The sequence below is a fragment of the Sminthopsis crassicaudata genome, chromosome 3, assembly GCF_048593235.1.
Source record: "Sminthopsis crassicaudata isolate SCR6 chromosome 3, ASM4859323v1, whole genome shotgun sequence".
NCBI lineage: Eukaryota > Metazoa > Chordata > Mammalia > Dasyuromorphia > Dasyuridae > Sminthopsis > Sminthopsis crassicaudata.
The window spans coordinates 638658836-638686619 of record NC_133619.1 but is presented as its reverse complement, the minus strand read 5'-3'; the positions used below and the strand labels follow the sequence as shown (position 1 = coordinate 638686619).

General features: G+C 43.8%; 1 protein-coding gene across 3 annotated transcripts; it reads left to right on the top strand.

The window, feature by feature from the left end:
* Positions 1–318: 318 nt before the first annotated feature.
* On the top strand, positions 319–27440 carry LOC141564423 (homeobox protein otx5-like). Of its 3 annotated transcripts, XM_074306886.1 has the most exons (5): positions 319–503; positions 603–674; positions 21065–21473; positions 25620–25771; positions 25912–27440. In XM_074306886.1, exons 3-5 carry the CDS (start codon positions 21362–21364, stop codon positions 26593–26595), a joined length of 948 nt encoding a protein of 315 aa, XP_074162987.1. In that variant the 5' UTR covers positions 319–503; positions 603–674; positions 21065–21361; the 3' UTR covers positions 26596–27440. The 3 variants fall into 3 exon arrangements, with proteins under 3 accessions (XP_074162987.1, XP_074162985.1, XP_074162986.1); XM_074306884.1 differs by having other exon boundaries at positions 319–674; XM_074306885.1 differs by lacking the exons at positions 319–503; positions 603–674 and adding an exon at positions 20441–20536.
* The last annotated feature ends 344 nt before the right edge of the window (positions 27441–27784 follow it).

Genomic DNA, 27784 nt, shown 5'->3' with positions numbered 1-27784 from the left:
TGATCAGATCAATATGAGTTCAGAACACTCTAGGAGACGTCAGGAACAAAGAGTCCATGTGAACATTTGGGGTGGGTTCTCTAATTCTGCACATCTCACAATGCTTTTCAACTATTTCAATTCTGCTTTGTTCACAGAGCACGGCACCTTCTCCGAGGAGGGCACACCACGCTGAGCTGTCCTGTGCCAGTGTACCTATGTCATACAAGCAATTCCAAAGTTATTATGGGAGATCTTGAGAGTGTCCTTGTATCACTTTTTCTGGTTACCTTGTAAGTGCCAGCCCTGTGTGAGTTTTCCATGTAATAATAGTCTTTTGGCAAACATACATTTGGCATTGGAACAAAGTGGCCAGCCCTCTCTGCAGTAAAGTTGGAACACTTGGCAGGTTAGTCCAAGAAAGGACCTCAGTGTCTGGGACTTTATCCTGCCAAGAGATCTTCAGAATCTTTCTAAGACAATTCAAATGGAAGAGATTCAATCTCCTGGCTTGGTTGGCGCTGGTAGGCTCTCCAGATTTCAAAGAGATCAGCACAATGGCTCTGTAGACCTTCAGTCTGGGGGTCATTCTCATCTCTCTCCTCTCCCACACTTTCCTTCAGAGCCTCCCAAACGCTGGCAATGTGGGTGACAATCTCATTATCAATGTGGATACCCCTGGAAAGACTGCCAAGGTAAGGGAACTTATCCACAGCATTCAAAACCCTTCCATTTGCTGTAATACATAAATAATAACTCTAATCGATTTGAAAAGGAAGGGAGGCATTTTCTCCCTCCAGTGAAGGCTCTCTATTCTTTTTACTGAAGAAGGGAGGAGGAAAGTCATGACCCAGACCGCGTGACCTCAGTCATGAACTGAATCACAAAGCATGCTCATCCCTCTAGTCCTCTGGCAGACATCCGTTCTCCTTTTTTCCCATCTCCAGGGGTACTCCCCCACAATATGAGGCCTCAGTTCAATTTGCTTTCCCTGCTTTCTATCACTTTTGTGTCCATCTGTTTCCTGCTGACTAAGAAAGAGAAATATGGGGAAACAGCATTGCTCACAGCCCATTTTCTCTTCCTCTCTCTCTGAGCATTCTGGTTTTTCAATAGAAGCTACTTCCAAGGTCAATAACCCTAGAAACTTTGGGGACTCTGGGTCATGCTTCTAAAAGCCAGCTTTCTGAATCTACCAGATCTCCATGGCAACATCTCGGGGAGAGAGGATATGTACTAAAATGACGCCAAGGAAAAATGATAATACTCATGACAAGGATATAGTTTAATTCATCACCTAAGGAGGAAATTCACCTTATTATTCATTCTCTCCTGATTTTCTTTTGTCTTTGTGCTTTTTTTTTTTGGCCACCACTCTTTGCTGGTTCTCCTCCTTCCTGTCAGACTGGTTTTTCTAAGATTTCTTTGCAGGACCATCTTTTGTGTCCCACAGGCCTTAGTCCTCCTCCCTCCTTCAGTTGTCTCATCCATAGATTCAACTAACACCTCTGTACAGCTGACTTCCAAATCTATAGATCCAGCCTTCATCTCTCTCCTGATCTCTAGATCCCCATCACTAGATCACCTGCTAGAAATTTCTACCTGGATGTTCTCTAGGCATCTTAGTCTCAAAATGTCTAAAACAGAACTAGAGCTCATCCTCTCTCCCCCTAACTGCATCTAACTCTTTCTAGTGTTACGAGTCTGAGAACGCTGCCAACTGTGTAGTTATCCAAGCTCACATCCTCAGTCACTTTTTTTTTTACTCTTTCCTGTTTTCTACTTTTCACATCAAATCACCCCTCCACATCCTTCATGTATGCTCTCTTCTCTCCACTCCTAGAGCTTCTACCCGAGTTCAGATCTACACCTCCTCCTGCATGGTGGTCCTTGAACTCTTTCAGCCACGTCCAATTCTTTGTGACCCCATTTGCAGTTTTCCCGGCAGATACTGAAGTGGTTTACCCTTTTTTTTCTCCAGTTCATTTCACAGATGTAGAAACTGAAGCAAAAAAGGGTAAAGTGATTTGCCAAGGGTGACACATCTAGTGAATCTCAAAGGTCAGATTTGAACTCAGGTCCTCCTAACTCCAGCACAGGTGCTACCTCCTGCGTGGTATCCATTGCAATAATCCTCTATTTCATCCCCCTTCCCCTTTCCCATCTATATCCCACACAGCTGCAAAAAAGATATTCCTAAAATACACATTGGAAGAAGTCACTAGTCCGATCAAGAAGCTCCAGGGACATGTTTCTAGATCAATACAAACTCCTCTGTTTGCTATCGAGAACCCTTCACGATCTGGTTCCAATCTATCTTTCCAGACTGATCTCATATTATTCCCTCTTAGGAATTCTAAATTCTATCTCAAAGGGTCTACCTGCTGTACTATGAACTGTCCATTCCAAATCTTGTTTTGTCCCCTTGTGGGGGCTGTCTCCTAATTTGTAGAATGCTCTCACTCTTCGTCTTAGAATTCCTAGTTCCCTTCTAGGCTGAAGTGCTACTTCCTACTTGGTCCTTCCTGCATGTTTCCCAGAAATTACCTTGTATGAAATTGTGAAATATTTGTATGTAGCCAACCTCTAAACTCTGTACCCCACCCCACCACAACCACACATAATTTGCACAGTTGACTTTCCCACAGGATAACTGCCCTAGGTGTCTCTGTAAAACTGTATCTCATGAACTCCCCATCCATTCTTGTTAAAAACACAACAACCCTAGAAAGCAGAAGACTAAATGGATTTTTCCTTAATACAACAAGTAGTATTTATCTAAAACAAAGCATTAATATTATAAGTAATGGGGAAAAATCAGTAAAATTAGGGGTAAAACAAAGGTGTTCACTATCATTGCTATTTAATAGAGCCTTATAAATGCTAGCTATAGAAAGAAGACAAGATGGAAAGAAAGGAATAAGCACAGGCAGAGTAGAAACAAATTATTCCTTTTTTGCAGATCATATGATAATTTAATTAGATGATCCTTGAAGATCAACTAAAAATTAATCAAAACAACAACTTTAGAAAGTTGCAAGATGTAGAATAATTTCACATAAATCACCAGTGTTTCTATTTATTACCAATAAAACCCAGCAGGAAGAGATAGAGAAATTTCCCATTTAAAGCTACCACAGAATGTATGAAATACTTGGCAGCCTACCTGCCGGTACAAGCACAGAAACTATCCAAGTACAAAGCAATCTTTACAACAAATAAAGATATCTAAATAATTGGTAGTTTGATTGGCATGGTACCAAATAAGTCAATCAAGTTAGGTGGTCATCATTTTTATTATAATTGTGTGGAGTAAGATATGGTGAAGAACTTACAGATTAAGCACATATTGATCAAAGACTGCTAGCTAATGTAAACCAGGGCCATTAGGCCCCAGTCACGTGAAGGCCTAGGCTGCATTCCATTGTCCAGAGAAGAGGCTGTAAATCACCCTGTCGGTTGCATTCCATTGACCAAATAGGGGGTTGCAGGCTTGTAGGACCAATCACAACCTATGGAGAGTGGGATTTTGGAGGTTCTTTGTCTGAAATGTATAAAAGTTGTGAACATTTTCAAGGGAGTGGCTCTCTCCTGCTCTGAATCTGGCTCACAGACCAGGATGGGGTCTGCTTCTCGTGATTCTAATAAATAATTCTGCTTTTCTATGAGTGATCTCTGAGTAGTCATTTTTGGATAGAATTTTCTATCCCTCACATAATGGCTTGGTCTACCCATAAGCAATTAAAATTTCTCCAAAGAATTATTTTATAGAATAAATAATAACAAAATTTATCTTGAACAAAAATTGTAGAATCTGAAGGAGAAAAAAAAGTAGATCTCAGATCTCGAATTATAATATAAAACAGTTATCATCAAAAATGATATGGTACTGGTTAAAAGATGGAGAGATCAATTAGTGGTAAGCAATACCCCAAAGCAAACAAATCCTAGGAATATCTTTCTCAGCTGTGTGGGGTATAGATTGGAAAGGGGTAGGGAGATAAAATAGAGGATTATTGCAGTGGATACCATGCAAAAGGGTAGCTGGGTGGCACAGTGCATGGAGGACCAGACCTTGAATCTGGAGGTTCTGAATTCAAATGTGGCATCACAGACTTACTAGCTGTGTCACCCTGGTTAAGTAACCTAATGTTTGATAAACCCAAAGACACCAGTTGGTCGAATATAGACTCACTATTTGGCAAAACAATTGGATAAAATCTTGACCTAGACCAATATCTGACACCATATGAAAATATAAGCTCCAAATGGGCATAAGATTTAGATGTAAAGGGTGATATCATAAAGAAATGGGAGAACAAGGAGGAAATTACCTATTAGATCTGTGGATGGGGAAGAGCTCATGAACAAAAAAATGGAGAGAGGGGTTCACAAAAGACAAAACGAACAATTTCTATGATGTAAAATTTAAAAGATTTTTACAGAAACAAAACTAATGCAATTAAAATTAGAATGGAAATGGTTACGTCATTTCTAAGATATATTAGTCAAATTTAGAAGAGGAGCTGAGCTGTTAGCTAATAGATAAGTGGTCAAAAGATATGAATGACTAGTTTTCCAAGAAGAAAATCAAGCTATTAACAATGATAAGAAAAATGTTGCAAATGATTAATAATTGGGAAAATATTAAAAAATTAGAAAAATGCAAGTTTGAGGTTCTACTTCACATCCATGAGACTGACAAATTTGACAAAAGGGGGAAAATGACAAATGTTGGAAGAGCTGTAAGCCAACAAGCGCAGTGCTAGTGTACTATTTATTGATAGAGCTGTGAATTGGTCTAACTATTCCAGAAAGTTATTCGGGACAATGCCTTCAAAGCTATTAAATTGTACATTTGCCTTTGACTAGTGATAATACCACTAGATACAACCCAAAAGGATTAAAAAAAAAAAAAAAAAAAGAGGAAAAAGACCCATATCTGCAAAATTATTTCTAGCATCTCCTTTTGCATTGGCAAAGACCTGAAAACAGAGGAGATGAAATAAAAGATTCCAATTTATATACTGACCAACTGCCATTTGTGTCCCATCCATATATTAAGACTCCTTGGAAGATGTTACAAGAGAAATAATCCTGTTTAATGACCTTCTGATAATAAATATCAGGTGAATAAACAAGATATGTACAAAAACATTCACTGCTATCATTTTGTTTGTTTGTTTGTTTGTTTTTGTTTTTTATTAATTTTTATAATTATAACATTTTTGTTGACAGTACATATGCATAAATAAAATTTTTTTTTTTACAACATTATCCCTTGAACTCCCTTCTGTTCCGAGTTTTTCCCCTCCTTCCCTCCACCCCCTCCCCTAGATGGCAGGCATTCCCATACATATTAAATATCTTATAGTATATTCACTGCTATCATAGAGGAGATCCAGATGAGAGTCCAAGTGTTAGAGGGATTTTCTAGGAATGAAGAGCTCTTGAGTTTGAGCTCTGTTCATAAGTCTATGTGGAAGAGATAACTGTACTTGGACTAATGCTATGTCCTAAGGAAAGCTAAAGTGTTAATCTAAATCCTCTTTTCCCCTCCAGAGACAAAGGAGGACTCTTGATTTATGGGAAATCTTTTGTTCCCCTAATGTAATCCCTTTTTAATGAAAAAAAAAAAAAATCTAAACACTGGATGAAGCACTCCTTGCCTCCAGAAAGCTTACATTCATTAGAATGTAATGCAGTAGAGGGTACACACAAAAAGGGGAGTGTGACTAGGGAGGGACACTTAAATCCCAAAAGTTACTGGGATCTTGATGGAGCCTTAGAAGAATAGATTGACAAGCCCTACCAGACACAATGATAGAGTTAATTTAATTATAGTTCATCAGATAGAAGACTTTGAGAAGGCAGGTGTTAAATCCTTTGACACCTGTTCTTTTTAGATATTCCATAATGAGTGCCAATGTGTTGGCAGCCCTGCTCCCACCATTCTCTTTATTTCCTCTTTCCATTGGCTGCATAGTTGAGCTGGCTTTGTCTTAGAAGACAAAATGCTCGATACTCATTTTTAGCTCTTCAGAGACAGGGATATTCCATGTATAACTGCCATCTGGCAACATTGGCAAAGTGAGTAGTGAAAAAATAGGTCTTCCTTTTTGTTAAATGCTTGGGGCCAGATGAAGAACTTTACATTTTTTTCTGAGTCCAATCCATTACTTATTTGTATTCTATGTCTTAGATACTGAATAAAACTTGTGAAATCTAGGGAATAAACTTGGGATGCTCCATTCTGATGTCATGAGCACTGGGGTGGTCCCTCCAATTTTGTTACCCCAGGTTTTTCAATAAAACAAGTGGGATGACCTCTAAGGTCCTTCCAGCTCTGGATCCCATGACCTCCTAACCATTAACTTCTCATTAACTTTACTTTAGATATGGGTGTTACACCTTGGGGAGTGAGGGTGGGAATGACAAGACTCATCCACCCAGACTGACATTCTTGAGATAAAATTAATTGGAAGATAAGAAACTCTACAAGCCTCAGAAATGCTTTTTAGACCTTCCTATTCTTGAAATCAAACCCTCTCTGTACATTTTCACTGACCATTCCGCCATGCCTGGAATTCTCTCCCTCTTCTTCATCCTTTCTCGGCTTCCTGACTTCTTTCAAGTCCGTACTTTTTACAGGAATCTCACGTCATTCTTCTAGACCCCATTCTCCAACCTCATGGTGGTGGGTACAGCCACTCTCCTGATCCTTCCTAATGTTAGCACCTTCCCTCTAGTTATCATTTCCTATTTATCCTGTATTTAGCTTGTCTCTATATTTGCATTAAATGGGATAAAGTTGGTAGAGCACTTGGTGTTGTGTCTAGTACTTAGTAGGCATTACACGAATGAATATATGAATATGAATATTATTATTATTATTACAAAGATGACATTTTTATCTATATAATGTCTTCCCTCATTAGGCTGTTAGTTTTATAAGCTTGTCTTTATTGAGATAAATTAATTAACTTGCCTAGGCTAAGACAGTGTCCGAGGGCAGGTAAAGATTCAGTTCTTCTTGACTCTTTCATAATCTATCCTACCCCTCAACTTTTCAATCTTTTTATTGTCTTTTCTTTTTGGAAGTTGTTTTAATTTTAAAAATATGTATTTAATCTTTTCCCCAGTCCCATGTAAAACAATTTCCAACATTTGGGTTTTTTAAAAAGTTTTTATTTATTTTTAAGTTCCAAATTCTCTACTTCTTCCCCTCCTGAAGAGAAGACAAGCAATTTGATATTGGTTACACATGTACAAGTCATGCAAAACACATTTCCATATTAATCATGTTATGAAAAAAAAACACAAACTAAAAACAAACAAGAAAAACAGGTAAAGTTTCATAAAAGTGTGCTTCAATCTGCATTCAGATTCCATTAGTTTTCTTTCTGGGGAAGGAGAGCATTTTTCATCATAAATCTTTTGGAACTGTCTTGAACCTTTGTATTATTGAGAATAACCAAGTCATTCACAGTTGATCATTGTACAGTTTTGCTGTTATTGTATACAGTGTTTTCCTAGTTCTTTCCCTTTCACTTTATATCAGTTCATGTAAGCTTTTTCAGGCTTTTCTGAGAGCTTCCTGCTTATCACTTCTTATAATGTTGAGGTTTGAAAAGAGACCCCAAAAGGGTGGGGTCACAGATCCGTGTTTTGAGGTATCTAAAAAGAATTCGTAGGTTTGGACCCATCTCCAAGTGAAGGGGTGTTGTGTCCTGTTTTCTAGACTCCCCAAGTTGGGGTGACAAAACTTACAGTGCTTTCTAGAGCCCCCACGCCAGGGTGATTAAAATATGATTTGGAACTATGCTCAAAAAGTTATCAAACTGTGCATACCTTTTGATCCAGCAGCGTTGCTACTGGGTTTATATCCCAAAGAGATCTTGAGGAAGGGACCTCTTTGTGGTGGCCAAAACCTGGAAACTATGTGGATGCCCATAGATTGGAGAATGGCTGAATAAATTGAGGTATATGAATATTATGGAATATTATTGTTCAGTAAGAAATGACCAACAGGATGAATACAGAGAGGTTTGGAGAGACTTACATCAACTGATGCTGAGTGAAATGAACAGAACCAGGAGATCTTTATATACTTCAACAACAACACTATATGATGATCAATTCTGATGGACATGGCCCTCTTCAACAATGAGATGAACCAAATCAGTTCCAATAGAGCAGTAATGAAGTGAACCAGCTACACCCAGCGAAAGAACTCTGGGAGACGACTTTACCACTATACAGAATTCCCAATCCCTCTATTTTTGTCCGCCTTCATTATTTATTTTCTTCACAGGCTAATTGTACACTATTTCATGTTAGGTTCTTACTAAGTGGTTAAGTTAGTAACTTACTAAGTGTTAAGTCGGTACTTAACAATTTCAAAGTCCGATTCTTTTTGTACAGCAAAATAACTGTATGTGTATGTATATATATTGTATTTAACTTATACTCTAACATATTTAAGATGTATTGGGCTACCTGCTATCTGGGGAAGGAGGGGAAAAGTGGGAACCAAAGGTTTTGCATTTTTCAATGCTGAAAAATTACCCATGCATATATCTGGTAGATAAAAAGCAATTAATATTTTTGTTTTGTTTTTGTTTTTCCCTGAGGCTGGGGTTAAGTGACTTGCCCAGGGTCACACAGCCAGGAAATGTTAAATGTCTGAGACCAGATTTGAACTCGGGTCCTCCTGAATTCAAGGCCGGTGCTCTATCCACTGTGCCACCTAGCTGCCCCCTGTTATAAATATTTTTGCTCGTACCTATGGATTCTTTCCTTTTTTTTATTGATCTCTTTGGGATGCAGATCTAGTTGTGGTATTACTAGGTAAAAGGGTATGCATGGTTTTATAGCCTTTTGAACATAGTTCCAAATTGTTCTCCAGAATGGTTAAACTCCCCTAACAGTATATTGGTGTCTCAGTTTTCCCACATCCCCTCCAGCATTTGTCATTTTCTTTTCTGCCCATATTATCCAACCTAACAGGTGTGGCGTGGTAAGTACCTCAGACTTATTTTAATTTGCATTTCTCTGATCCATAATGAGTTAGAGCATTTTAATTTTTTTATTTGAAAACTGTCTGCTCATATCATTTGACCATTTATCAATTGAGATTTTATTTTTATAAATTTAACTCAAACTGGATTTTATTTTTATAAATTGAACTCAATTATCTTTATATTTGAAAAATGAGTTCTTTATCAGAGAAGCTTGCCATAAAATTATTTCCACAGTTAAGAATTTTTATTTTCCTCCATCCTATTCCACCCCTCCCCTAGTTTATTCTCTCTCTCTCTTTCTCCTTTCCTCCCTCTCCTCCTTTCTCCTTTCTCTCCCTTTCTTTTTTCCCTTTCTCCTTCCCTCTCTCCCTCCCTCTTTCTGTCTCTCTCACCTCTCATCCTGTACAAGCTCTAAAGTGTTTTGCTTCCTTAAGTCTTCTTCTACCTCACACATTCCTACTCCCTATTTGCTTTTCCTTACAATTGATGAGACTCTAGTCTCTTTGCAGTTTCTCCAATAAAGCATTCCGAGTCTCTGCACCAGGCATTTTCAATGACCATCCTCCCCAAACCGGAAATTCTCTTCCCCATTTTCACTTCCTGGCTTTGCTACAGTCCTAATAATCTCTCTTCTAAAGTCCCATCTTCTGCAAGAATCATTTCCTAGTATTTCTCAATCTTAGAGCCTTTTTTTCTGTTGATTACCCCCTACTTACTTCATGTTTATTCAGTTATTTGGGCTATCTCTCTCATTTGTAGTGAACTCCCAGTGGGCAGGTAATTGCTCTTTGCATTTCTTGGTAACCCTTTAGCACCACACTAGGTACTGAATAGGTGCTTAATAAATGCTAGTAGATTTGACTTAATTAGCTCCAGGCTACTCTCCAAGTCCAGATAAGTTTGAAGGAAGTAGTTTCTTCCCCCAGGATTCCTCATCTCCCTAAAAGTATAGAGCTAGTCTCTATCCTTTATACTCCTCTCTTTCATAAACTTAAGAGCATCCTTACTTTTCTTGACCCTGTCTTACCTCTTGGATATGGCCAAACTGGTCTTCTCTTTATTTCCCATCTTCCTACTTTTGCATCTTTAATGTACTCCATCTCAGGTTCTTAAAATTAAAATACCTACAGGAAAGCTTTCTTGACCCCTCAAACCACTCCAGCCTATAGGTGCATCTTCCATAAATAGTCTTGTGTCTATTTTCTATATTGAACTGTTGTTTTTTTTTTGTTTTTTTTTTGTCCTTATGTCTCCTCCTCCTAGGATAAAGTAATCAACGCCTATAGATCACTTGATTGATCATCTCATGATATTCAGCCCGAAGTGCTAAGGTTTTTATTATTTGTGTAAATTGTTTTTAGAGCGCGGAGTAGAATGGAGCGCTAGTGGGTAAGTGCAGGTAATAATTTCTATCAGAGGACAGAATCAGCTACACCCAGAGAAGGAACACTGGGAAATCAGTGTAAACTGTTAGCATTATTTTTGTTTTTCTCCCCAGGTTATTTTTACTTTCCGAATCCAATTCTTCCTTTGGAACAACAACAACAAAATTCAGTTCTGCACATATATATTGTACCTAGGATATACAGTAACATATTTAACATGTATGGGAATGCCTGCCATTTAGGGGAGAGGGTGGAGGAAAGGAGGGGGAAAAATTCGGAACAGAAGGGAGTACAAGGGATAATGTTGTAAAAAATTACCTATACATATGTACTGTCAAAAATGTTATAATTATAAAATTAATTAAAAAAAATAATTTTCATCAGAGCTCTATTTCATCCAGAGTTCATAAGCATAATAATAGTTAAGCACTTTCTGATTATCATTAAGATACTTTTGCTTGTGGTTGCTTTTAGTAAACCGAATTCCTTAAAGGAAAGTTATGATTTTGCCTCTTTCTTTCTTTCTTTCTTTCTTTCTTTCTTTCTTTCTTTCTTTCTTTCTTTCTTTCTTTCTTTCTTTCTTTCTTTCTTTCTTTCTTTCTTTCTTTCTTTCTTTCTTTCTTTCTTTCTTTCTTTCTTTCTTTCTTTCTTTCTTCCTTCCTTCCTTCCTTCCTTCCTTCCTTCCTTCCTTCCTTCCTTCCTTCCTTCCTTCCTTCCTTCCTTCCTTCCTTCCTTCCTTCCTTCCTTCCTTCCTTCCTTCCTTCCTTCCTTCCTTCCTTCCTTCCTTCCTTCTTTTTGTTATTTCTTCCATTGTTCTTGTTGTTGACACTGATTACTTAAAGCTATGTAAAGCAGGTGAAGGGTTCCCCGTGCAGAAAGATCAGATAAGAACAACTGATTCCCATGGTACTTTGGTCAAACACCAGAGGCTAAGATCATCCCCTGCACCCAAGGCCATGGCCATACTTGTAGACTTTTGTCCTGCCGCCGGACTTTGATGATTCTTTAAGAGAGAGTGAGGGTGACAACTTTGTGCAGCTCTGTCTCACAAAGCCAGTTCACTGGGGTGTTAAGGTAGCACCCTATGAAGTCTTTTCTAAATTAAAGGAGGAAGGATATCTCAGTTGTTTTGCATATAGTAGGTGCTTAATAAAAGATTCATGACGACTATCTTTTTGATTGTGTACTCTCTATATTACATATATATATATATATATATATATATATATTCTATTAGTTATTATTCTATTACTTATGCTGCCTCTTTGCTTGGTCTCCATTTGATGTTTCATCCCTCACACCGCCATGCCAGCTCATTCTCCTCCCATACCCATCCTAGGACTCCAACCCCCTCAGGACTTCAGTCCCATGGTTTTAATGTCTCAGCTCCCCTTTCTCTCAACTCCAGGCTGTGCCAGTCTTTATCAACTTCAGCATGATTTAATCCTTTCTGGGTGAGGGATAGAATAGAATACTAATTAACTCCCATTCTTTTGTACCAGATTCCCCCCCCCCCCTTTTTTTTTTTTGGCCACAAAAGTCTCTAAAATCAAGAAATTATCACCAGCCTAACTCTAGATCAAATAATAATTTTTTCTTTATATTTTCAGCTCTTTATATGCTCAAGTGTCTGTAGCTTCTAGACCCGTAATAAATGTAATAAATGGTGTTGACCAACTGAAATATTTGCTAAGTTCCAAGCAGAGTTCTCTCTTCCACGTTGCAGGAATTAGGGATACAGCATCCCATGGTCTGGGAGCAACATTTTTTTTTTTTTATTCTCATTTTGTAAGGGAGAAATCTGAATTATTATGTATTAAAAGATTATAATGATATAAAAGATAAAACATGTGAATATTATACAATTACTAAATTTTGTAATAGAGTAATACATTTTGTGCATTTCTGAGTTTCTAAAAATTTTCTATGTTATCTGCTGGCCTTCATATGGCATATTCTCTGCAACTTCTTCAACAATTCCCCAAAACTCTCATTTAATTTCTAATGCCAACGCACAATATATCAAATCCACGATGGGTAAAGTTCAATGTGGAAGGGATAACTGTATATACTGAGCATACAAAAATGAACCGGAAAAAGGAAAATGGATCTAGTCCCTGACTTCAAGGAGTCTGCCTCTAAAGGCACCTAGAATACTGGAGTGAAGTCAGGAAAACTTGAATTCAAATCCAGCCCCAATACATCTTAGCTGAGTGACCTTGGGATAAATCATCTTAACCTTTGTTTGCCTCAGTTTCCTCAACTAAAATGATAATAATGATATGTACCTCTTGTTGTGAGGAGTAAATGAGATACTATTTGGCTTTTTAAAAGTGCTTGGCAAATATTTATATTTACTTATATAAAATATTATAAATATTTATATTTCTTTCTTTCCCCTCTTTTTGTTTTTTATTTTTTGCTGAGGCAATTGGGGTTAAGTGACTTGCCCAGGGTCACACAGCTAGGAAGTGTTATGTGTCTGAGATCACATTTGAACGCAGGTCCTCCTGACTTCAGGGCTGGTGCTCTATCCACTGCACCACCTAGCTGCACCCCCCTCAATTTTTTTTTTTTTTAAGATTTCTATTTATCAAGGTGGTACTATAGAGTAAGAAAAAACATCTGCATCAGTATGTCTAAGGGAAATTGGGCTCAAGATTATAGAATGCAGGCTGCAAAAGGAGAAACTTATAGTTGTTGTTAGAGTCCTTGTTATGATGCTGGAGACCTTGCATTTATTCACTGAAGGAACTTCCTCTAGTGGGGAGATAATCTGCCCTTATAAGAATCTATCTGCATCCATCTGTCTATCTATCTATCTATCTATCTATCTATCTATCTATCTATCTATCTATCTATCTATCTATCTGTGTCCGCTGTCCGTCTAGCTATCTATCCATCTATCTTTCCATTTATCTAACCATCTAGCTAGCTATCTGTGTGTCTGCTGTCCATTTCTGCTGTCCATCTATCTATCTATCTATCTATCTATCTATCTATCTATCTATCTATCTATGTATATACTAGTGGACAATTTTACTTATGATACACACCTGCAAGTTTGCACTTAAGATTCTGTCAGCAAGATTTAAGCAATATATAAATGAACAATTGCTAGAAGAGCAGGCTATTTTTCAGAGGCAGAAGAACCAAATTGCCAACATTTACTGGATCTGATAGAAAGCAAGGGAGTTCCAAGGGAAAAAAAAAATCTACTTTTGCTTCATTGATCAAAGAGATGGGAATACCAGATCATCCTATTTGTCTCCTGAGGAACCTGTAACTAGATCAAGAAGCAACAGTTAGAGCTGAATATGGAACAACTGATTGATTTAAGGCTGGAAAGGGAGACAAGAAGGCTGCCTATTGTCATCTTATTTATTTACTTGTTTATATATAGGCTACATCATGGGAAATACCAAGCTGGAGGAATTAAAAGCTGGAATTAAGGTTGCCAAGGAAAATGGCAACAGTTTCAGATACACAGACAATACTGCCCTGATGGCAGAAAGTAGAGGTTATTAGGAAGCCTCTTAATAAGAGTAGAAGAAGAAAGTTGTAAAGACTGACCTGAAGCTTAACTTAACATAAAAAAAAAAAAAAAAAAAAATCTAAGTTTGTGGCAACTGGTGCTATCACTTCCTGGCAAATGGGAGAAGAAATGGAAGCAAGAAATTGTTTATTCTTGGGCTCAAAAATCAGTGCAGATGCTTGCTCCTTGGAAGGAAAAAATGTGGTGAATTTGGACAGCCAATTAAAAAGCAGAGTAATCACCTTGCTGATAAAGGTCCATAGAATCAAACCTCTAGTTTTTCCATTAGCAATGTAGGACTATGAGAGTTGGATTGTAAGGAAAGCTGGGATCCTGCAGTCAACACTCGAATTGGGATGCTGGAAAAGAGCTTTTTTTAAAAAATTGAAATTAATTTTTTCCCAATTACATGTAAAAAGTTTTTACCTTTTTCTTTTTTAATTTTGAGTTCCAAATTTTCTTCCTCCATCCCTTCTCCCCGCCCACTGCCATTGTCCCCCCACAAGCAATTCCATATAGCCTCTACATGTGCAAACATATTTGGAGAAGATTTTTGAGAGTCCCCTCTACAGCAAGGAGATCAAATTAATGAAAACTTAAAGACACTAATTTAGACTATTCCCTGGAGGATCCAATACTGAAGCTGCAGCTGAAATGCTTTGGCCACATAATGATAAGATCCTTTGGAAAAGCCCCTGATGCTGGGGAAGCTTGAAGGCAAAAGGAAAAGGGGAAGTCAGAAGATGAGATGGATAGATGGTGTCGTGGAAACAATGACCATGAACTTGGACTGACGTTGAGAGACTAGAAGGAACTGGTATGCACTCTAGAAACAAGTCCCTGAGGGACCTGGGAAATGGGGAAGGGACTGTCTTCTCCCTTGGAAGGACTAGAAAAAGGTGAAAAGGGCTGGGACAGGTAAGAAGAGTGGAACTAGGTGTCTCCCCTTCCTCAATGACTCAATCATGTTTAAACCCCAGAATTCTGGAAGGTTTTGACTAAAAATTTAGAACTGGAATGGATCTAAGAAGGAATTTGGTTCAAAATCTTCATTATACAAGGGAGAAAACTGGCTCACGGAAATGAGGCAAATAAAGTCAAATTAGCAACTATTTATTAATATCTGAGATCGGCAAGGTTGACTAAAAAAATGGGAAACAACACTTTTCTGTGGGAAAGGCACGCGTGGCTCCAGCCAGACCAAACTGGCTCCCAGGAGCGGATAGTTAAATTTGCAGCATTTATATCTCAGAAACTGGCATATACCACCAATCTGGTGTTGATGGTTTTTGTTTTTCTGATTGTGTAGACTGAGAAAGTGATGGGGAAAAGTGCAGACTCAACTGTCATGTTGAAATTGAACATTAACGACTACTCTTGGAATCTCTTCAATCCAATCCGCTCTCCATCCACATGGTAGTACTCTTGTCCAATTGTCACCTTCTCAACCTTTCTCCAATCATACTATGAAATGCATTATCAAAAATTTTGATAAAATTTGAATAAACTCTGTGATAACATTCCCTCCCAGTTCAGTAATTCTGTCAAAAAGTGAACCAAAATTGACCAGTTCTGGAGGAAGTTGTGCTGGTTCTCTGTAATCATGGCCTCCATCTTTAGCCGTGATTACTTGCTAAGCAAACCATTAAAATGCATTCTGGGATTTTTTTTTTTTTTTCCCTAATGATTCACAGTCAAGCTCTCTGAACTTTTGCTGACTGTTTTCTGCCCATTTTTGGAAAATGGGGACTACATTTGCCTGTCTTCAATCTGGTAGGACCTATCCCATTTTCCAAGATTTTTAAATTATCCCTGAAAGTGGCTCAACAACCAATCCCAGCTGCATAGTGTTTATTTTCCCCAAGAAGGTAAGAAATAGTTATCTGGCCTAAGTAACTCCATCAGGACCAGTTATCACCTTATTTATCTGGGCTGTTAACTCTGGTCAGTCCTTTCCAGTGCAAAGGTCATGTTCCTTAACCAAGAAACCGGAAGATAACATTTATCCCTGTCCCTTCTTGGATCCTCCTTTTTCCTCTCAGTATCCTTCCCTTTTTGCTGTCCCCTTCTGAGCTCCCATCATTATTTTGACTGGCCGGCGCTCCAGCTGAAGCCAACTTCCTCTCCAAAGTTATTCCCTCCAGAAGCTCTTCCAAACCTTCCCTTTTCTCTATTTTCTCAGCTTAGCATCTCCATTTTTGAGTGGGAAACTGAGGTCCCTTTACCCATCTTCCTCACAACACTTTGACTTCATTTCCCATCATCTCTTCCTTTCCCGTAGTCTTTGGCACTATGGGGGCCCTTTTCTTTGCTAGGGCGAACCCCTTTTCGACGTGCTCCTCACCGCAGCCTCTCCTGCCATTTCAGTTTTTTTCCAACTCTCCCACTCCCTTTTCAATCTCTCCTCCCCTACAGGTTCTATACCTACAGACTTCAAACCCTATCTTTAAAGATATTCTCTAGACCCAATGACCCCCTCAAAGTTAACACTCTAAAGTCCTTCCTTACCCAAAGAACAAGAAAAAAAAATCTCTATTCCTGCTATTTCCTTCATTACTCTTTCAACTCTTCTTCTGTGTCCAGTTGAGTTTCCCACGTTTCTGGACCCCGTTTCCCTCCTTGTACAAAGAGCGGATTGCCCGCATGCTGGTCTCTAAGGTCACTTTCCAGTTCCCTCTCCAGTTCCCTTTTCCCCCCTTGCCCCAGGTTGCCCATTCAGATCTAGGAGGAAAGCCACTAAACATCGAGATTTCCTCCTGGGAGACTCTGAGGGACCTCAAAACACAAAGAAGAATTATCCTCAAAGCACTAAAGTGGGCTAATCTGGAAGCCAAAACACCTGATTTAATCATATCCCCCCCTTTCACTAACCCACCCCTACCCTGAAGGCATAGAAGTGCAGGGGAAAGACTTCTGCTTAATGGTTGTGCTTCAGTTGTTAAGTGGGTAGGTGTGAACTGAGGCCTAAAGGAGTTCCAATCCAGCCTCAGACCCAAGCTGTGTGACCCCGGACAATGGTTATCCTTATGTGTAAAATGAGTTGGAGAAGCTAAGGGGCAACGCAGCCCAGTGTCTCTGCCCAGAAAAGCCCATGGGCAAGCGGGGAGGTATGGGCTGGGAGGGAGTTAATGATCTTGAGTTTATTTCTAGGCGGTCATTTCAATTCTAGGTTGGTGCTAGGGGTCGGAACACCTAGGGGTTGCCCTCTGGGGGCTTCCATTCATTGTATGAGAGAGTCCAAGTGGACGCTAAAGCCCAGAAGGCTCTCCCTTGACTTCCCAAAAGTCCCCACTAAAATACCTCCTTTTGTTTTTTCTGACAGCCTTTTCTAGTTGAAAGAAAAAAAAAAAAAAGTTCTCTTCCACTTGAAAAGTCTACTTACTGATGAGAACTCAAGGGGAGGGAGTGCTGCGGCCTGATTTGTTTGCACGTGATGGCGCATTCAATGAGCCTGGGAAGAAGAGATTCAACCAACTAAATGAGTCTCTGTTGTTTGTGCTCACTTTGGCCTAACCGTCCAAGGAAACACAGGTCCTCCATCAGCCAGCAGTACGCCGAGCATAAGGGGACTCGTTGGGTTACAGCAAATTTCCTTTTATAGTTCATTTCCTCGGCGGTCTACTCTTCTGGGATGTCCACTCGATAATGAGGTTGGCACACTCATGGGTAGAGCTAGTTCAGTGTTTGGGACCCTCTGAGGCAAAGCGGGGGCGAAGGAAGGTGTCAGATTGCCCCCCAAACTGAATGTCTAAGAGCCGCTGTGCTGAGCTAATGCCCGTGAAAGTGGGCACCGTGCCCGCGCCATGGCAGGAGACTGGATCGTTTCCATTTGAATTGTCCTAGGAAGAGTCTGAAGGTCTCCTGGCAGGATAACAGACCCTGAGGGCCTTTCTTGGACCAAACCGCCAAGGATACAAACTCTGCCGCAGAGAGGGCAACTCCATTGGGCCTCCATATCGTTCTAATGTCAAATGCCCGCTCGTTGGCAAGCGGGCATTTTATGGAGAACTCCCACAGGGGAAGCGCTCACAGAGTGGTCAGAAAAAGCGATACTAAGACACTCCTAGGAACTTTGGGATTGAAATAGAACAGAAATTTAGAATAAAAATAAAAAGCTTCATAAAAACAAACTTCGGAATTGATTTACGATAGGGGCCACTGGCACAGCATGGCGGGCCCTCAACAGAGAAGGTGCCGGGCTCTAGGAGCAAAGCTGAATGAATCAGCTCGGAAGAAATGTGCCAAGTTAGAGGACCCACGGAAATGTTCCGGGCCCCGGTTTGGGCCTGACCTGTGGCGGAGCGCCGCTCATAGACGGGAGCCAAATCACGTTAATTCGACTCTAACAGGGATGTCAGTTTGCTCCAATATGAGAAAGGACAACAGCCAACGAATATTCCTCCTTCTACAGGAGGCCTTTCCCATTCTTCATTCCCAAGGCCCTTTTCTGATAACTTTTATTTAGCCTGTTTGTATCCCATAGCTACTAAGTGTCTGAAGCTAGATTTGAACTTAGGAAGATGAGCCCTCCTGATTTTATTTAGCCTGTTTGTATATTTTTGTTTGCCTGTTGTGTTTTCCATTAGATTGTAAGCTCCTTAAAGGCAGGAACTATTTTTTGCCTCCTTTTTTGTTATCTCCAAATTTTTCTGAATTAAATTGTTTATGGAAGGTCCCTCTGGATATGGGAGTACAGTAATACATAATAAACCTGTTAACATACCCTGCCACCAGACAGTGAAGGCTCCAGGGTCTCTCCCAATTCTAGACATATGATTTTGTTCTTCCCACACTTTGGCCACCTCATCTTCCCCTCGGGGACGCATCAATTGAGACACATTTATTAAGTGCCTACTATGTGCCAGGCACTGGGCTAAAAAAGTAAGACAGTGCCCATCCCCGGCGACTCCCCAAGTGATCCCACAGCCCTCCTGGTCTAGGAGAGGGGGTCTGGGCCCTGCCAGAACGCCCTCAAAGGGCCCCGGGACGGTCATGGGGGGAGGGGGAGTGTGCCTCCTTGTTCCTCCTATTTCTATCCTGGGCCCTAATCTCCCTTCTATTCCAAGAAAGGATTTTCCAATTAAGAAGCAACGGGTCCCTCTTTGGCCAAGCATGCTCCGTCCTGGCCTATTCCCACCCCCTCCCTGGTCCCCGGCTAATGAGGTCCCAGTTTCCCCAGAGCTTGTGCTGGCTGCCCCTAATCCCCAGGCTCACAGCCCAGGTCGGGGCCAGTGAGGCAGGAGGGAGGCTGGGCAGACCCCCAAATCTCGCGTGGCTTTAGGAAAGGCACGGAGAGTGACTGATACACACACACATACATACATACTTCTATGTATACATATATACTTTAATTTTTTTTTTTTTTTAAGAGTGATTGCTGTTTAGAAGGCCTGTTCCAAATCTCACGTCGGTCACTCACCTGCTGGGCCTTGGACCAGTGACCACTCTTAAATATTCTGTCCAACTCAGGGACTGGGTTAGACATGGATGTGGCTAATGACAAAAGCGACAACCCCCATTCCCAGGGACTGGTGCAGAGTGGGGCATGGACAGAATAAAGACCCAGGCCCAGGCAGCGTCATTAAAAGGGGGAGGGGACTCGGAGGGACTATTAAAGAGGTAGTGGCCCAGCTGAAGCTGCAGAGGAATCCTCACAGGTGGAGGTAAGGCCGGCGCTGGGGGGAGGAACTGGGGAGGAAGGAAGATGCACAGATGCATCCCAGGTCACCGAGAGGGGGAATTATCTGTCCTTTGGACGGTTAGGTGTCTCCCCCCCAGGATCAGGGGTTCGAATCCTGCGCCAGCCCCCGACTTGGTGGCCGTGGGATCCTGCTCTGTTGCTCATCTGTAAAAGGCAGAGAATCATGGCGTCCGTCTCTCAGTCCACGGACCGGGATCCGACGTGTGAAGTGCTTTGCAAACATGACAAATTCTGTAATTGCTAAGTTCTTGTTGCTAATCGGCCTGAAAAGCCAGAGTTTGAATTTTATGCTGGGGCTCCGGGGGAAGGGCCGGAAGGAGGGAGGAGGACCTGGGACTTAGGTGTAACAATTTGACAGCTGGTCCCGGGCCACTGGAGCCGGGAGGCCCAGAAACCTAAGTACGTGGAAACCTACGCCAGTCTGAAGACAAAAGGCACAAAAGCCGGGTGACAAGCATTTATTAAGCACCTATTGTGCTCCGTTCCTTTCAAGCAGAGTGCCTGGAAGTGTGGCTGAGCACTGGGACTGGAGACGGGGAGGGTCGCTGGGGCAGACTTAGCCAGCTCGAGGCCAGGGGGCTGGATTCCGCGCCCCCTCCCCCAGGGCTCTCCCTTCCCCTCACCCCGATTGCCAGGTCAATGTTGGGGGAAGGGAGGGGATTAGGGACCGGCTGGTTTCTCCACCCCCTCCCCCCTTCCCAATGTCACCTCCTGGTGCCAGGGAGAGGCGGCCTTCCCCGGGATTAGGGCCCAGGATCCAGGCCAGGCTGGGGTGACATCACTCCGAGACCGGGCTTAAAATCCCCGGGGCCTGAGTGGCCACAGCTTTCCGCCCTCCAGCTCCCAAGTGACCGTCGGAGCTGGTCCCTTGCCCTGCCTCAGAGGCCCTTGAACTAGTCTGGCCGCTAAACAGGTGAGCAGCCAGCTCCGGGAGGGGACACCGGGAGTCCGGAGATTAAACGGCCCGGCAACCGGGCTGGGCTGGGGGAGAGACGGGCTGAGGAGACGCAGAGGGGGAAGCCGGCGGAGGGATACAGGGATGGACAAAGCGGAGATAGACCAGAAAAAAGCCGGGGGGGGGGGGGGAAGGGTCCCAGCCTGCAGGAAGGGGGGGTCAGATCGCAGGGAGAGGGGCCGAGACCAAGACAGAAATGGTGGCGAGGCCCCTGGGCCCGCGCCCTGGCAGGGACGCAAGCTTCTCGAGGGCAGGGACTACTTGGTGTTGCCCTCTTGTAGGTGGACGTAAAGGGACGCCCGCGGGGGTCGCTCCCTCCTAGCCCTCGGGCCAAAGCTGGGTGGGGCAGCGGAGGTCGTGGCCCTGCCCATCCCTCAGTAATTGTATTTAAATCTCCCTCTGCAAACTAGTCTCCGTTGTAGTCCTGGAGAGCGCTCCCTGCCAGCCTCCTCAGTCTGAGTTCCCACCTTGTCTTCTCTCTTCCAGGTGGGCCCCCACACGCTCTTGCCACCGCATGTCTCTCACTCTCCCGGGTTCTCTGGCAGAATCTCTCCCTTTGCGCGCAGCTTTCTGAGCCCCCGGCCCTCCTCTGCCTCCCTGCGTCTCTGGGAGAGCCCTGAAGTACTTGGCCATCCCCAGACCTTTTTCCTGAGGGAGGGGCTCTGCCGGTCCTTGTCGCTACACTCTCCTTGATTGCTTGGAGGTGGCTGCTTTACTGCAGCCCTGACTGGCCACTCCCACCACCCTTTCAGCCTGGACCCCTGGGTCCCCGGTCCCGGGAGCATGATGTCCTCCTACCTCAAGTCACCCCCGCCCCATTACCCAGTCAACGCGTTGGCCCTGGCGGCGCCCACCTTGGAGATTCTGCATGGGACGCCCACCGCTGGCTACTCAGGTGAGTGGGGGGGGCAGGCGGACCCTGGAAGGGGAAGGAACCGGCTGCCGGTGGGGTCGGTTAGTTTTGTTGCCCCATCGTGCTGAGGGAACAGCGGAGCCTTGCGTTGGAGGCCTGAAGCCTGGACTGGGACCAGCTCTGAAGGAAGGGAAGGAGAAAGGATTGTGGGAAAGGGCTGAGGGAGAAGAGAAGGGGAAGGAACAAGGGGACGTGGTGAGAAAGGGAGAGAGGCAGGTCCCAGGGAGGGAGACAGACCCTTTGACTGTTAAGGGGCCTTCGAGGACAAAGGGACAATGGAAGGGGAGATAGGAGGGAAGGATCTAGAGAGGTACAATCTTTTGTCAATTCATATTACTGTAAGTTTGCTGCCCCATTGTGCTGAGGGAACAGCGGAGCCTTGAGTTGGAGTCCCAAAGCCTGGACTGGGACCAGCTCTGAAGGAAGGGAGGGAGAAAGGATTGTGGGAAAGGGCATACCCTACATACATACCTTGGTGAGAGAGATAGTCCCAGCTTTTTACCTGGAAGCTCAGGAAAAGGCCATCCTAGAATCTGTCTCTATTTGAACAAAACATTTGACAGATTCTAATGTGCTCTTTTTGGTGGAAAAGAGGAAGAAATATTGTAGAACTGAATGAAAAGCCAGACAGCCCCAAAGAGTCAGCCCTGATGAGTTGATACCATAATGGAAAAAGTCATCAGTGGAGTTTTAAAGTGATCTGTACTTTTACCTTGTCTAGTGTTAGTTAACAAGTATGTTTTAAGCACCTACTGTATGCTAAACAAGCCTGGAGAGGCAAAGAAAGACAAAAGACAGATCTTTTTTTTTTCTTAGTGCTTGGAAATTTTAAAAAAGGGAGAAGCAGCTCTGCATGATGAAAAAAGCCGGGTAAATGGCGAAATTATCCACACAGGAAAAGCACTACCACTAAGGGAAGTTAGAAAAACCTTCTTGGAGAAGAAGGGATTTTAGTTTATTTTTTAAATTTTCATTTTTTTACTGTAGCTTTTTATTTGCAAGATATATGCACGGGTAATTTTTCAGCATTGACCCTTGCAAAACCTTCTGGTCCAAGTGGGATTTTATTTTTTTAATAGTATTTTATTTTTCATCGTTCACCTTTGCAAACCCTTGTCTTCCAAATGGTTTTCTCTGTCAGAAAGTAGTCAGAGAAAGGTTAAATATGTGCAATTAGGAGGGATTTTCATTGACACTTGAAGGAAAAGAATTTCAGATATGAAGGACAGTCAGTGAAAATGTCGAATGGCTTGTTCAAGTGGCAGCAGAGACTGTCCACTGTCCCTGAGTACTTGGGGAAGTAAGGTGAAGACCAGCAAGGTAGAGAGAAGACCTATGTATGAAGAGCCTTGAACACCAGACATAAAAAGGATTTTGTTGTATTTGATACTGGAGGGCAAAAGGAGGCAGGGAAGATAATGAAGGTCACTTTCAGCCTTTAAAGGTGGTGCTCCCTGGACACATAATAAACTCTTTGTCCTGAGTTTTGCCTTGTTACAGCTTGAAAAACGCCAATGATTTTCCTTTTAACAGACCAGAGACAGGGTGGCAATCTAGTTAGCTCTTGCAATAGCTGAGCTGAATGTCTAAGGGAGAAGGGGATGGATACGCTGGAGATATTTAAAAAAAAAACAAAAAAAAAAAAAAAACAATCTGAATTTAGCGTTGGATTAGATATGGGGGATGAGGGTGAGAAGTAAAGAAAGGATCTCTCCTTGGTTTTGAAGTTGCCAGCCCTAGTGAGTGGGAAGATGGTATCTCAGATAGGACTAGGGAAGGTGGGAAGAACTGGGTTGGAGTGTCAGGAGGGGAGGCTTTCCATCCTCCCAGAATTGCTCTGGATTGTTGAGGACTGAGAAAAGGCCAGCAGATTTGGCCTATGTTAGTGACTCGGGAGTGTTGTTTGTTGAATGATTAGATCCGGAAGCCTGACTTGAGTCATTAAGAGTTAAGAAAAAAGCAATTGTTATGGAAGACCAGGGTCTGCTTATCGGACCCTTAATTTGTCTTAGAGTAGTAGATAAAGGTGATCAAATCTGGAATCCCAAAGATCTCACTCTAGAAAATCTTCCGGTAATTGTTGTAAAGGGCTTTGCAAAATCACCTTCCCTAATCCAACCTTTTCCCAGAAAAATTTGAGGGTTAGCAGGAACTTTTGCTTGTTGTTGAATTGTCCTAGTGTCTGTGGCCCCATCTGGCGTTTTCTTGACAAAGAGACCGGAGTGATTTGCCATTGCTTTCTCATTTGACAGATGAGGAAACTGAGGCAAACGGAATCGTGACTTGCCTAGGTCACAGATGATGTGGGTCTGAGGCTGGATTCGAACTCTAGTCTTCTGGTGACTACTTCTGGGCCCACTTAGATTTAAGGATTACAATTAAAATGCCTGGTGACTGTTGAGAATACCTACTAAGCTAGCTTGGTTTCACCTTTTTTTTTTTTTTTTTGAAGTATTACTGAAAATAGGCTACATTAATATAGATTTAGTGGGACTGGTTATAGAATTGAGCCAGGAAGACCTCGAGTTCAAATACGACCTCAGACACTAGCTGTGTGGCCCTGGGCAGAGTCATTTTAAACTTTGCCTCAGTTTCCTCAAGTATAAAATTGAAATAACCTTGGGGAGGTGCCATTATGAGGATCAGATTCAATAATGTCTGTAAATGTGAAGTACAATGCCTAGTACATACTAGGGGTGATGTGAATGCTTATTCCTTTCCTTCTTGAGACCCCTAGCATCCTTCCTGATTTCCCTCTACCTGCTACCGATCGCATCCTAAACCACTCGCATTTATTTTGTGTCTATCTTAGCAGGGAGGAAGTTCTGTCTGCTTTTTGGGGTATGTTGACTAATGGAGAGCAGAGACTGGCAGCTTTGGGGTTTATATCCCCAGCACCCAGAGAAATGACTGGGACAACTGAGATGCTTGTTGACTGACTGTGCTGAATTAGAGACATTCTTCCTGGTATTTGGCCACTTTTGGAATATTTTTATCCGCTTGTGCTCATTTTGAGAAGGACATTGATGAGTTGGAGAACTTCCAGGTCAATATTGTGATCTAGATTATGCCATAGGAGCAAATTGGGGTGTTGAGCCTGGACGATGGGATACCCGGACTGTTTTTGAGGTGAAGGATTACACTACCTTGCAGAAAGCAGAAAGGGAGAGTCCTGGGTAATGTAGGACTTAAACATCCGGGCAGTTTGCCTGACGATGAGAATTCTCCTCATGGAGAACCCAGTGGATTCTCTATCACTGATGGTTCGGCAATATTAAAGAATTCTCTGAGTTAAGGGTTGGACTGATTAGCTGCTTACACCTCTGTTTACCTCCCTTCTAACTCTCAAGGTTCTGTGGCCCCATTTTACAAAGATTTGCAGGAACTTCTTTCTCATGGAAAAGGGTCTTCTGGCTGCTTAAGCCTAGACTTATTCCAGAGCACCTTCACACATCCCCTTTTGCTGTTTCCTTTTTTGAGAACCTGGTGCTATCCCCATTTTACAGATGCAGGAACTGAGGCCCATTGCAGGAAAAAAAGCCCAAGATTACATCAAACCAAGGGGACCAGAAACCAGGTCTTCAGATGCTCAGGTCCAAACCTCTTTCCCCCGAATCCCATGGCTTCTATGGGGAGGGAAAAAGGTGGAGGGGAGATTGAAGAGAAAAAGATAGGTAAAAAGGGACAGGAGAAGAAGGGAAGTGCTCATAGTGTGGAAAGTCAAAGGATGGGTTCAAATGTTGACAATACTCACGTGACCTTGGACTCTCGTGCCTCGGTTTCCTCATTTGGGCTAAATGATCTTTAGGAACTGGGCATAGTGAGTGTGGAGAAGACTTCTCCATGATCTCCAGTGTTTAAGGATCGGAAGGAGCATCTTTTCCTTAGGTTCCCGGCTGGCCTGGATGCCGGGGGAACCGGCCACCTTTGGCAGATGAGGGAGGTGGGTTCCTGCTCCCTGGAGGTCTCAGAGCCAAAGGCATGGGGAGAAGGGATGAGAGGGGAGGAAGAAGAGCAAACAGAGGTGACAGAAAAACCAGAAAGTTGCAGGGGAGCTCGGGCCACCGCCCGCTCTCCCCAACCCTGGTTTCCCCACAGATCCTGACGAGACCATTCTCCCTTCCCCAGGCACACCGCGGAAGCAGCGCCGAGAGCGGACCACCTTCACTCGCGCTCAGCTCGACATCCTGGAGGGCCTTTTTGCCAAGACTCGCTACCCCGACATCTTCATGAGGGAGGACGTGGCGGGCAAGATCAACCTCCCAGAATCCCGAGTCCAGGTCTAGCTTTGGGCCCCTCCCCTTCTCCCCATGTGTCCATGGTCTCACTGGGAGTACTAGGCTCCTGGCATTGCCCTTCTAAGTGGCCCCCAACTCCTGGTGGTCTTCCTCTTCTAAATCTCTCCCTCTCCCCCGCACAGGTGTGGTTTAAGAACCGCCGCGCCAAGTGTCGCCAGCAGCAGCAGCAGCAGCAGCAGCCGGCGGGTGGGGGGGCGTCCAAGGCCCGGCCCGCCAAGAAGAAGGGCATCTCCCCGCCCCGAGGTGGAGCAGAGCCCGGCCCCGACCCTCCTGGCCCCTACAGCCCGGCCCCGGCCCCCTCCGGCACTCCTCCGCCAGCCTCCGTCTCCATCTGGAGCCCGGCCCTGTCTCCCCTGCCAGACCCCCTGGCGGCCATGGGGGCTGCAGGGGGCTCGTCCGTCTGTGCCCAGCGCGGCCCCGGGGCTTCCGTGGCCGCCTCCTCTTCCTATGCACTGACTTACACACCAGCCCCAGCGGCTTTCAGTGCCTCTTCCTCGCCATATGGGAGCTCTAGCTCCTTTTTTGGGGGTCTAGACTGCAGCCCCTACCTGTCACCCATGGGGTCCCAGCTGGGCGGACCCGGCTCCTCCCTCAGCCCCCTACCTGCCCCTGGCATGGGGCCCCACTTGGGCCAGTCTCCAGCCTCCCTGTCAGGCCAGAGTTTTGGGGCTGGGGGCCTGGGCTTCAGCCCTGTGGACTGCCTGGATTACAAAGACCCCGGCAACACCTGGAAATTCAACTTCAGCACGACAGCGGATTGCTTGGATTACAAGGATCAGGGTTCATGGAAGTTCCAGGTGTTGTAGATGGGGGAAGGGAGCGCCAAGTCCATCCCTGCTCCCTACTACATCGATTCCCTCTTCTGCACCAGCAAATAATAAAAAAGGAAAACCTCACATTCTCACATTTGGATTCCGGGTCCTGCCCATTTGTCACCTTCGTAACCTTAAACAGTTCTCTTTCTAGCTCTCCCTGTAATTTTTTCGGGGGACGATGACCTCCAAGGTCACTACTAGCTTATAATGGAAGCAAAAGGTCTGAGTGGTTCGGGCCGGAGACGAGGAACTTGGTTTTAACTCTCGCCTCGGGTCTCTTCTACATTTGGAACGAAAGTTCGAAAGTAAGGGGGTCTGCCCCCCAAGGACTGAGCTGACCAGCTCCAAGCCCCCCCGGCCAAGCAGGAAAGGACTCGGTTTTCCTGGGACGTTGGCAACTTCTTCCCGGCGGGGCAGTGGAAGACATGTTGTGTTTGGGATCCAGGCTGCCCCCCTGACGGCACGTGGCCGAGGGCACTGTCCTCTGACGTGGCAGAAGGGCGAGAAATGAGGATGCCGAAGGAAAACAAGCCTGGCGGACTCTGGGCAGGTGGACTCCCTCACGGCAATCTTCCCAACCTGCCAAAAGGCCTAGAAACTCCCCAAAGCTGGGCAGCCCTAGCAGGAAGAATCGCCTCCGACGGCCTGTAGGGGTCCAAGAACTGGGGGGCTCAGGCCAGCTGGGCCTCATTCCCCACACTGATGGGTCCACAGACCCAGCGCGCCTCCCTTGGCCAAAGCCGGTTTTTGTCTGTTTCTTGGAGGCTTCAGTGACTTGCCCAGCGCCACAGTCTCATTTGGACTTGCCCTCCTGGCTCCAGGGCCAGGGCTCTAGCCATCCCGCTTGGAGAATTGTCTGCTAAGTTCATGATTCTTCTGCTCAGAGGGCGTCCGCAAGTGCATTTTGGGATTGGGGAAAGGGAACCTGTGGTAGCCAGAGTGCTGGGGGGGGGGTCTCGGACCTTACTGCTCATCTTCATTCTCCCATTGGCTGTGTGCGGAACAAGGACCCGGCTTCTGTGCCATGGGAGGTTTGCCCAAGATGTGGTCCCTGACCGGATTAAGCAGGTTAGGCTGGGTGGCTCAGTGGAGAGCGCTGGGCCTGTGGTCAGAGAGCTACGAATTTAGCCTCTGACTCTGGGGCGAGTCACTTAGCCCCGTTTGCCTCAGTTTCCTCATC